Source organism: Hyaena hyaena, unplaced genomic scaffold (assembly GCF_003009895.1).
Source record: "Hyaena hyaena isolate Hyena2069 unplaced genomic scaffold, ASM300989v1 scaffold_20, whole genome shotgun sequence".
Lineage (NCBI taxonomy): Eukaryota > Metazoa > Chordata > Mammalia > Carnivora > Hyaenidae > Hyaena > Hyaena hyaena.
Window position 1 is genome coordinate 5147001 of NW_024080652.1, and position 12324 is coordinate 5159324.

The following is a 12324-nucleotide window of genomic DNA, read 5'->3' on the forward strand; positions in this document are numbered from 1 at the left end:
TCTGAGCTGGCAGTCAGCACAGAGCCCGACCGCAGGGCTCGAACCCATGAACCGCAAGATCATGGCCTAAGCGAAAGTCGGACACTTAACCGACTAAGCCACCCAGGCGCCCCGAGGGAGAGAGAATTCTAAGCAGACCTTGCACTGTAGCAGGCTCCACACTGTCAGCACAGAGCCTGACACGGGGCTCAAACTCACAAACCATGAGATCACGACCTGAGCCGAAACCAAGAGTCAGACACTTAACCAACTGGGCCACCCAGTTACCCTTCTTCTTCTTCTTCTTCTTCTTCTTCTTCTTCTTCTTCTTCTTCCTCTTCTTCCTCTTCTTCTTCCTCTTCTTCTTCCTCTTCTTCTTCCTCTTCTTCTTCCTCTTCTTCTTCCTCTTCCCCTTCCTCTTCCCCTTCCTCTTCCCCTTCCTCTTCCCCTTCCCCTTCCTCTTCCCCTTCCTCTTCCTCTTCCCCTTCCTCTTCCCCTTCCTCTTCCCCTTCCTCTTCCCCTTCCCCTTCCTCTTCCCCTTCCCCTTCCCCTTCCCCTTCCTCTTCCTCTTTCTTCCTCTTCCCCTTCCTCTTCCTTCCTCTTCCTTCCTCTTCCTTCCTCTTCCTTCTTCTTCCTTCTTCTTCCTCTGCCTCCTCCTCCGCCTCTGCCTCCTCCTCCGCCTCCTCCTTTTTGTCAAAGAACAACATTTTCTCTCTCTTTTTTTAAATTTATTTTGAGAGAAAGAGTGGGGAGGGACAGAGAGAGAAGGAGAGAGAGAGAGAATACCAAGCAGGCTCTGTGCTGTCAGCCTGGGGTTTGAGCCCTCAAACAGTGAGATCATGACCTGAGCCAAGATCAAGAGTGAAATGCTTAACTGACTGAGCTACCCAGGCGCTCCTGTGTTGATGCTTCTAAAAATACTTTTCTTGCAGAAGGATTAGGGAAGGTCTGGAGAGGTAAATATCAATGGTAATCTAGAATGCTTTTCAAAAGGATCGGTTTCAAAGATACTCATTTCTAGAACACCTTCTGAAAGTGTTACATGGATACAAATTGACATTAAAAATACGTAGCTATCTGTAATTACACGCTATTAGAGTTTATTTGGTTGTTTCTTTTACAGGACTTTAAAATGATAAATAAGGAATTAACACCAACCAAATTTGTGGAAGTCATCGCAGAGGATAATCCTTTCATGCATGATGGCATCGACAGCAACTTTGAACTTGAGGTTTGTCAAGAGATGTCACAAATAGTGCAGATACAATCCAAGAACCAAGATCTGACTGAAAGGCATTCTAACCCCAGTACATAAATATGCATAGGTCTCTACGCATGTGCACGTATGCATATATGTATGTATATCGGTGTGTGTCTATGTAGCTATATCTGCTGGATTGTATTAGAAAACTAGAGTTGGGGCGCCTGGGTAGCTCAGTCAGTTAAGCATCCGACTTCAGCTCAGGTCATGATCTCACGGTTCATGGGTTCGAGCCCTGAGTCAGGCTCTGTGATGACAGTTAGCTCAGAGTTTGAAGACTGCTTCAGATTCTGTGTCTCCCTCTCTACCCCTGCCCCACTCATATGGTGTCTCTCTCTGTCTCTCAAAAATGAATAAACGTTTAAAAAAATTTTTAAAAAGGACTGTCCTCGATTAGTGAATATAAAATAAAAGATTTCCAACAACATAGAAAAGTGACTTAACAAATAAGATAGAACTCACATAGTCTTATTTTTTAATATAATTTTTAATAATATTAAATAATATAATATAAAAATTTTATTAAAATAATTATATTAAATAATATAATATAAAAATAATATAATTTTTAATATGATTTAATTTTTTTAAATGTTTATTTAAAAAAAAGTTTTAAATATTTATTTCTGAGGGGGGAGACACAGAATCTGTGTCTGAGGCGCTGAGCTGTCAGCACAGAGCCTGACGCAGGTCTCAAATTCGTGAACTGCAAGATCATGACCTGAGCTGAAGTCAGATGCCCAACTGACTGAGCCACCCAGGCGCCACTAAATGTTTTTTATTTATTTTTGAGAGACAGAGACAGACCACAAGCAGGAGGGGGGCAGAAAGGGAAACACAGAATCTGAAGCAGGCTTCAGGCTCTGAGCTGTCAGCACAGAGCCTAGTGCGGGTCTCGAACCCACGAACAGGGAGATCATGACCTGAGCCAAAGTTGGAAACTTAACCTACTGAGCCACCTAGATGCCCCCACACATAGTCTTTTAAATATCATAGTTCTTATTTCCAATCAGTGTGCACCCACAACACTTGAGTGCTGACCAAGGCAGCTTTCTTTGGAGACAGAAACCAACAGCCAGATTTATCACTGGTCCACCTCAGGGTGTGTCACATGAGTGAGACCCTTTGTATTTTTTTGTATTTCAGCTGGTCTTCCTGGAATTCTTTGAAGCTCTCTTAAGCTTCACACTCATCTCTGTTACTGACCAAATGACTAAATCCTATTTAAATTTTCTAAATGATGACTTGCCTGGAGACCAACACAGAAGCCCCGATCAGGTAATAGTAGTTTAGAATTTACAGTGCAAGGAGTGGTTTCATTCTGGAATGGGTAAACCTTCATCAAAACTATCTTGGGCTTTTGTAACCCTTCAGGAAGTAACTTAAGGCTTAAGAAAAAGCTTAAGACCCCCTTTCACATTTTGAGAGTGTATATTGCCTTTTTCTTTAAATTAGGGAAAACGTGTTCCCTGGTCATGACCCAGGGGCATAGGCTTTTAGCTGCATTAGCAGAGATCTCCTGAAAAGTCACATTAGCGGAGATCTCCTGAAAGAAACTCAGGGTGCCCAACAAAACACCAGGCAGAGCACTAGGCTTAGAACACCTGACACATTTTGTTATGAAATGTGTCGTTATACAATCTAGCATTTACAAGAGTGGAGAGCCACTCTCAGAGTGAAGTCGCTAAGAAATATCTCCTGAGTATGCACAAGATGCTAGATGGGTCCCTTAGGATGGGGTCGGCTCACACAACAGGCCTACTGGACATGAGACTCCACTGCCAAGACCTCAGTGGAGCAGGGCAGCACTAGCCGCCTACCGAACGGCCCAGCCACTGGGGCAGTTTGACACAAACTGGTTTTGGGTGGGGGGTTATGGCCAAGTAGGCTTAGAGGGTTTCTGATTTTCTAGCCATCCATTTGGACCCACAGGAAGAATCTTGGGGGCCAGTGGAACCTCACAGCTGGGGAACTCTCTAGAGCCGTGCATATAAGATCATTTTTTGTCATGTGAAGGGTGATGCATCTCAAAAATCCCCTGACATATCTCAGACTCCTCGTGTGCTGAGAGTTTGCTTCATGTTCAACTTCACAGGGCCCCCACCAAGTAGATATTCCTCCCCCAGCTCGAGGATATGACTGATGGCATCTCCAGGTCATCTGGGAGCCTTGCCATGGCCACAGTCAGGGTCTGGGGCTCTGCTCTGAGGGAAGCAAAGCTCCACCTTAGTTTTGTCCATGATTTCATGGATGGCGTCATATGCACTCCAGTGAACGAGTGTGAATGCTGGTCTAGGAATTGTCCTCAGAAACCCTCTGATCACGTTCACTTCTGATCACTTATGTCACTCCAAATGTCCAACAAGCTAAATCCTCCTTTGTCCATACAATGGAGTATGACTCTGCAATGAAATAACCCATGATAGAGAATACAACAAGGATGAATCAAAGTTACGCTGGGTGAAAGAGGCCAAACCAAAAAAAGATACATCCTGTTGTGATTCCAATTATATAAAATTCTAGAAGATGCAGAGTCAACTGTAGTGACAGCAGATCAGCAAGGATGAGGGAAGAGGGGTTGGATTCCTAAGGGGCACAGGAAACTTGATGGTGATGGATGTGTTGGTTGAGGGGATCGTTTCACAGGTGGTAGGTCAAAAATCATCAAGTAGTAAATTATACTTCAGTAAAATCGCGTGTGTGCCTCCAAGGAAGCCAGAGTCCGCTTACGTGTTTGTCCTTGCTCAGAACACCCAGCGCAGGAGTTCGAGTATAGGAACAAGCCAGGAATCTGATCTGCAGGACGGCAGCACCAAGTCCTCTTCAAGCAAGCTAGGACCCATGCTTGATCTTAGCAAAACGAGGAGATCAGAGGTTTGTATTTTTTTAAATGTTAAGTGTTTGTTTATTTTGGAGAGAGAGAGAGAGAGAACAAGAACAAGTAGGAGAGGAGCAGAGAGAGAGGGAAACACAGAATCTGAACCAAGCTCCAGGCTTTGAGCTGTCAGCACAGAGCCCGATGCAGGGCTTGAACCCACGAACTATGGGATTGTGACCTGAGCCAAAATTGGATGCTTAACAGACTGAGCCCCCCAGGTGCCCCCAGAAACACCCCAAAGTTTTGTATTTACAACCAGACACATAACAACGGTTACCTGCTTGCAGTATCAATGAGTTTTGCGCATGTACTGTGTGCTGAGCACTCTTCTGTGCACTGGCGATCTGCCGGGAAGTGAGAGCCTGAGCTCTCATGGACTTCCCATTCCAGCGAGGGGAGGGAGACAAGTGAGCGGTAGTAATGGCCAAGGCTCCTGGGGTGTTTACCAGGTACGTGCACTTCCCAGTCTGAGCTCTTTTAATACCCCCAGCCACCTTTGGGTACGGTTACTATCTCTAGGAGGGAACCCAGGTGCTAAAAGGTTAGGTAACCTGTCAGCAGCCATGGAGCCAGTAGGTAGTGCAGCTGGGGGTCTATATGCAGGCAGTCTGACTCCAGAATTTGTGGTCCGACTCCAGGACCACAGCACTACACTTCCTCACATGAGATATGAGTGATGTGGTGGAGAGCAAGGCAGACTGTGGAGACTGAGTGACAAGGAGAGGTGGTGACAGGTCTTCTGATGAAGCAATCTGAGCATGCACCAAGGAAGTAAGGAAGCTAAGCCTGTGATTACCTGGAGGAAGACTGGTCTGGGCAGAGGCCCCGAGGTGGGAGCATATTTGGGCTGTTAAAAGGAAAGTGCAGCACCAAGTGCAGCCGCACCAGGCATGAGCTCAGCGATGCAGCGGGGCCAGACCAGGAGGGCACTGGCCATCGTGAGGACCTGGCTTTCGTTCTGAGGGAGATGGGAGGGCCCCAGAGCAGAGGGTCAGTAGCCTCTCTATGGCTTCACTGTTGACAAGCCAGTAAGGAAGCTTTTGGAGTTAGGTGCCGTGTTGTTGAAGGCTGTGGAGTCTGAGAAGGAGAGGAGGAAAGACAAGATGATTCTAAGGTTTTTGGAAGATGCAGTTGCCCTTTACTGTGAAGGGCAAGGCTGGGGCAGGGGACATGAGTTTGGGGAAAAAATTAGGGAGCTGGTTTTGGACACGTTAGGCTAAAGGTGCCTGATCAGACCTCCAGTTGGCACAGATGGAGACACAAGTCTGGAGTTCAAGGGCCAGATCTATGTGAAGACAGACATATCGGTGTGAACAGCATATATATATGTGTGTGTGTGTGTGTGTGTGTATATATATAGTAACTAACGCTTTTAATATCGGAATGTAGGTACAGTTAACTGTGGATAGTAAACCTCTTTCCAACAGAGCCAGGGAAGACTTTGAAGTCTTTGGTTTCTTGGGAAGAACCTTTTAGTGGATACAATAAATCTTATTCGTATCCTTAATTGTATCAATAGCAAAATTTTATGCAGGTTAAATATAGAAATAGTCTCTTTTTTAAAGTTTATTTACTTATTTTGAGAGAGACAGAGCGTGAGTAGGGGGAGGAGTTGGGGAGAGAGAATCCCAAAAATGTTCTGCACCATCAGTGCACAGCTTGATATGGGGCTCGAATTCATGAAACCACGAGATCATGACCTGAGCCGAAACTGAAAGTCAGACCCTTAACCGACTGAGCTGCCCAGCCGCCCCAGAAATAGTCTTGTTAGCTTAAAAAGAATGGCCTCATTAATAACTTTCTAATTACTTCTAATGTAGAGATTTAGTTTGGGTCCATAATGATGCAGAAGTCATATTTTGCTTTTGTGATTTTTTTTAATGTTAAAGCACAAGATCAGGATGTCTCTGAGTGATGAAAGAATTTCCAAATTGAATTTTAAATCTCCAGGAAAAGGACTCACCTTTTTTTTATCTCAAAATGGTGAGTAGTTTCATTATTGAACTCTAATGTTTGCGAACTGTTGCTTGTAAATGATAGAAAGTTTGCAAAAACATCCAAGTGGTTTATTTTTGTTTTTTGTTTTTTTTTAATATAACTAGGCTGTCAGGGCCACTTCCGGTCCTGACACCCCTGTGACAGAGTTTACTTTCAAGGCCTGATCTTGTCGAGGTTTTTGTGTTTGCCTTTGTATTTTTTTTCCAGTTTGCCTGAGATTGTGATTTACAACAGTTCTGAAGTTTCAGGTGTACAGCATAATGATTTGACATACGTATATTGTGAAATGATCGCCACAGTATGTTTTATTAACATCCGTCACTTCAGATAGATAACTCAAAAAAGAAAAAAATGTTTTTCCTTGTGATGAGAATTCTTGGGATCTACTTTTTTAACAATTTTTTCCTGTATCATAAAGCAGTGCTAACTATAGTTATGATGTATCTATCACATCCTAGTCCTTACCTTACAAGTGGAAGTTGACCACATTTGACCACCTTCATCCAATCCTCCCCCCATCCCCCACCTCCGGTAACCACTGGTCTCTTTTTCGATGAGTTTTTTGTTTTGTTTCTAATTCTACATATAAGTAAGGTCATACAGTATTTGTCTTTCTATGGCTGGCTTATTTCACTGAGCTTAATGCCCTCGAGGCCCATCCATGTTGTTACAAATGGCAAGGTTTCCTCCTTTTTAATGAATGAATAAATTTCCATTCTGTATATTACCACAACTTTATCCATTTTTCACGGGACACTTGGGTTGTTTCCATGTCTTGGCTATTGTGAATGAGGCTGCAGTGAACATGGGGGCACCTACATCTCTCCCACAGGGTGCTTTTGTTTCCTTCAGATATTCTGCCAGGGGTAGGATTGCTCGGTTATATGGTACTTCTGTTTTGAATTTTATGAGGAACCTCCATACTGTTTCCCAGAGTGACTGCACCAATTTACATCCCTGCCAATAGTGCATGAGGGTTCCCTTTTCTCCCCATCCTCGCCAGCATGTGTTGCCACTTTTCTTTTTCTTTTTTTTTTTTAATATTTTATTCATTTCTGAGAGAGAGAGAGAGAGAGAGAGAGACAGCGTGAGCAGGGGAGGGTCAGAGAGAGAGGGAGACACAGAATCCGAAGCAGACTCCAGGCTCCGAGCTGTCAGCACAGAGCCCGACACGGGGCTCAAACCCATGAACCGTGAGATCATGTCCTGAGCCGAAGCCGGACGCTTAACCAACGGAGCCACCCAGGCGCCCCACCTCTTGTCTTTTCAAGGCGCTATTCTAACAGGTACAAGGTGACTTCTCACCATGGTTTTGATTTTCATTTCCCTGATGATGAGTGATGCTGGCCATTGGCCACTCCTATATCCTCTTTAAAAAAAAGGTCTATTCAGATGCTTTGCCTATTTTCTATTGAGTTGTAGGAGTTGTTTATATATTTTGGATTCAAAGCCTTTATCAGATATATGGTTTGCAAATATATATTTTTTCCTATTCTATAGGTTGCCTTTTCATTTTGTTCATTTCTTTTGCTCTGCATTAGTTTAGTTCCATGTCATCCTGGTTTCTGTTTCTCGTTACGTTACTTGTACTTTAGGCATCGTATCCAAGAAGTCCTTGCCAAGACCCATGTCAAGGAACTTTTTTCTCTATGTTTTCTTCTAGCAGCTTTATGGTTTCCAATCTTACATTTACATTTTTAAACAATTTTTAAAAATTTAGTTTCCTTCTTTTATATGTCCTATTTTCCCAACACCATTTATTGGAGAGACTATCTTCTCTCCATCGAACATTCTTAGCTTCCTTGTCAAATACTGACTCTACATACTGGTTTATTTCTAGGCTCTTGATTCTGTTCCCTTGGTCTGTGTGTCTGTTTTTATGCCAGTACCATACTGTTAGGATTACTATACTGTATAGCATAGCTTCAAATCAGGAAGTGTGATGCCCCCTGCTTAGTTCCTCTTTCTCAGGACTGCTTTGGCTTCTCTTGTGGTTCCATATACATTTTATAGCTAATTGGGGTCCGTGGGTTTGAGCCCCAGTTGGGCTTTGTGCTGACAGCTCAGAGCCTGGAGCTTGCTTCAGATTCTCTGTCTCCATCTCTCTCTCTCTCTCTGCTCTCCCCTACTCGTGCTCTCTCAAAATAATAAATGAACATTAAAAAAAAGTATTTTTAGAGCTATTTTTTTCTGCTGCTTTTAAAAATGCCGTTGGAATCTTGACAGGGAGGGCATTGAATCTATAGATGACTTTTGGTAGTATTGACATCTTAACAGTACTAGTTTTTACAGTCCATGGATGTGGGATACCTTTCTATTTATTTTTGTCTTCTTCAGCTTCCTTCATCAGTCTTGAAGTACTCAGAGATCTTTCAACTCTTGGCTAAATTTATTACTAAGTATTTTACTGTTTTTGATCATATTGTAAATGGGATCATTTTCTTTAATTCTTTTCCTGAATTCATTGTTAGCGTATAGAAACCCTATTGATTTTTGTATGTTAATTTTATATCCTGCAACTTTCCTGGATTCATTGATGAGGCCTATTAGGTTTCTGGTGGAGTATTTAGGATTTTCTATGTATAGAATCATGTCATCTGCAAATAGAGACAATTTTACCTCTTTGTTACCTATTGGAATACTTTAAATTTCTTTTTCTTTTTTTTCTTTTTTTTTTTTTTTTTTGCCTAATTGCTCTGGCTAGTACCTTTCAGTATTATGTTGAATAAAAATGGTGAGAATGTGCATCCTTCTCTTGTTCCTGATATTAGAGGAAAACTTGTCAATCTTTCACCCTTGAATATGATGTTAATTGACAGCTTGTAATATATATTGAGGTACACTCCTTCTGTATTTAACTTGTTAAGAGTTTTTATCATGGGGGTGGCTGGGTGGCTCAGTCAGTTAAGCATCCTATTTCGGCTTAGGTCACAATGTCATCGTTCATGAGTTCAAGCCCTGTATCGGGCTTTGTGTTCACAGCTCAGAGCCTGGAGCCTGCTTCCGAATCTGTGTCTCTCTCTCTGTCCCTCCCCACTCACACTCTGTGTCTCTCTCATTCTCAAAAATAAGTAAACATTAAGAGTTTTTATCATGAATGGATGTAGAATTTTGTCCAATGCTTTTTCTGTGTTTACAGAGATGATCAGATAATTTTTTTCTTTCTTTCGATGTGATGTATCACATTGACTGGTTTGCATATGTTGAACCATCCTTCAATCCCAGGGATAAATCCTAGTTGACCATGGTGAATGATCCTTTTAATGTGCTGAAATCAGTGTGCTAGTATTCTGTTGAATATTTTCGCACCTATATTCTTCAGGGATATGGACCTGTAGTTTTCTTTTCTGGTGGTGTCCTTTTCTGGCGTTGACATCAGTTTAATGCTGACTTCATAAAATGAGTTTGGGAATGTTCCCTCATCTTCAGTTTTTGGGAAGAGTTTGAGAAGGACTGGCATTAATTGTTTTTCAAATGTTTGTCAAAGTTCAACAGTGAAGCTATCTGGTCTTGGGCTTTCCTTTGCTGGGAGACTTGGTTACTAATCAAACTTGCTAGTATTCGGTCTGTTCAGATTTTCTATTTCTTCTTGAATTCAGTGTTGGTAGGTTGTTATGTTCCTAAGAATTTTTAGGGGGGGCAGCTGAGTGGCTTAGTTGGTTAATTGTCCGACTTCAACTCAGGTCACGATTGCACCACTTGTGAGTTTGAGCCTTGCGTCAGGCTCTGTGCTGACAGCTCAGAGCCTGGAGCCTGCTTCAGATTCTGTGTCTTCCTCTCTCTCTGTTCCTCCCCCACTTGCACTCCGTCTCTCTCTCAAAAATAAAGATTACAAAAAAAATTATTAAAAAAAGAATTTCTCAATTTCTTCTAGTTTGTCCAGTCTGTTGGTGTATAATTGTTCATAGTAGCCTCTTACGATCTTTATATTTCTGTCGTATTAGTTGTAATGTTTGTTTTCACTTATAATTTTGTTGATATGGGTCCTCTCTTTTTTCCTTGGCTAGCCTAGCTAAAGATTTGTCAATTTTGTTTACTTTTTCAAACAACCAACTCATAGTTTCGTTAATATTTTCTATTGTTTCCTGTTCTCTATTTTATGTAGTTCTGTAATATTTATTATTTCTGTCCTTCTAATTTTGGATCTAGTTTCTTATTCTAGTTTCCTAAGGCAGAGTTCAGTTAGTTTATTTGAATTATTTCTTGTTTTTTAATGTAGGTGTTTATTACTATAAACTTCTTTCTTCGAACTCTTTTTGCTGCATCCTGCAAGTTTTGGTATATTGTGTTTCTTTTTTCAACTATCTCAAGATACTTTAAATTTTCTCCTTTATTTTTTGATCCATTGGTTGTTCAGGAGAATGTTTATTTCCACGTTTGTGAATTTTCTAGTTTTCCTCCTGTTACTAAGTTTCATACCACTGTGGTCAGAGAAGATACTGGTTATGATTTTAATCTTAAATTTGCTAGGACTTGTTTTGTGGCCTAACATATGGTCAGTGCTAGAAAATGTTCCACGTTGGGGCACCTGGGTGGCTCAGTCGGTTAAGTGTCCAACTTCAGCTCAGGTCATGATCTCACAGTTCGTGGGTTCGAGCCCCACATCAGGCTCAGTGCTGACAGCTATCTCAGAGCCTGGAGCCTGTTTCAGATTCTGTATCTCCCTCTCTCTCTGACCCTCCCCTGCTCATGCTGTCTGTCTCTTTCTCAGAAATAAAACATTTAAAGAAATTTTAAAAAAAGAAAATGTTCCATGTTTGCTTAAGAATAATGTCTGTTCTGCTGCTGTCAGACAGAATGTTCTGTATATGTCTGTGAGGTCCAATTTGGTCTATAGTGTTGATCAAATCTGCTGTTTCCTTATTGATTGTCTGGATCATCTATTCATTGTTGAGAGTGGGGTATTAAAATCTCCAACTATTTTGTATTGCTTCTTTCTTCTTTTTGCTCTGTTAGTTTCTGCTTTATTTAGGCGCTTTTAAGTTGGGAACATAAATACAGCAGTTATATCTTCTTGATGGATTGACTGCTTTATCATTATATAATGACCTTCCCTGTCTCTTTTTACCATTTTTATTTCAAGAAATTTTTTTAAAGTTTATTTATTTTGAGAGAGCACGAGAGAGAGAGAGAGAGAGAGAGAGAGAGAGAGAGAGCAAGCGCACAAGCAGGGGAGGGGCAAAGAGAGGGAGACAATGAATCTCAAGCAGGCTCAGCACTGTCAGTGCAGAGCCTGACGTGGAGCTCAAACTCACTGACCGTGAGATCATGACCTGAGATGAAATCAGGAGTTGGATGCTTAACCAACTGAACTACCCAGGTGCTCCTCTTTTCTTTTTTTTTTTTCTTTCTTTTTCTTTTTTTAAACATTTTTAGAGTCTATGTTGTCTGATGTAAGTATAGTTTCCTGCCTTTTTGTTGTTACCATTTGCTTGAAATATCTTTTCCACCCCTTCACTCAGTCTGTGTGTATCTTTAAGGCTAAAGTGAGTTTTTACAGGCAGCTTACATTGGATCTTGTCTTTTTATCCATTTAGCTGTTCTGTGCTTTTGATTGGAAAATTTAATCTATTTACCTTTAATTATTTATAGGTAAGAACTAACTACTGCTCTTTTGCTAATTGTTTTCTGATTGTTTCATAAAACAACTGTTCCTTGTTTTTTATCCTGCTGTGTTTTTCTCATGTTTTGATATCTTTGGTATCAGTGTGTTCTTTTTAAAATCACATTCTTTTGTGTTATTACTTTAGTTTTTCCCCTTGTTACCATAGGCTCACATAAAATGTCTAAGAATTATAATACCCTATTTTAAACTGATCATTTGATTAGAACTCCTAAACTTTACATTTACTTCTTCTCCTATTTTAAGTTACTGATATGACTTACCATTACATATTTTTAGTATTGTGTAACTAATAACATATTATTGTAATTATGGTTATTATGTTTTTAAATTTTTGAACTGGAGTTGTAAGTGAATTATGCATCACCATTACCATATTACAGAATCTATGTGTTTATCAGTGGCTTTAACACCACCTTCTTGTTTTTATGATGTTAATTAGTATCGTTGAACTTCCACTTAAAGCACTCTTTCTTAGCATTTCCTATAAGTCAGGCTTAGTGGTAATGAACCTCCTCAGCTTTTGTTTGCCCAGAAAAGTCTGTCCCTCTCCTTCATTTCTGAAGGACAATTCTGCTGGGTAGA

General features: G+C 41.1%; 1 protein-coding gene across 1 annotated transcript in view; it reads left to right on the plus strand.

Moving 5' to 3' along the window:
• The window catches only part of RSPH10B (radial spoke head 10 homolog B), a 55583-nt gene that overhangs the window by 33590 nt on the left and 9669 nt on the right, over positions 1 to 12324 (plus strand). Inside the window, exons 15-18 of the mRNA XM_039226118.1 lie at positions 1103 to 1210; positions 2387 to 2518; positions 3989 to 4114; positions 6008 to 6101. Of these exons, the coding sequence (XP_039082049.1) occupies positions 1103 to 1210; positions 2387 to 2518; positions 3989 to 4114; positions 6008 to 6101 (460 nt within the window). The remainder of the gene's footprint in view (positions 1 to 1102; positions 1211 to 2386; positions 2519 to 3988; positions 4115 to 6007; positions 6102 to 12324) is intronic.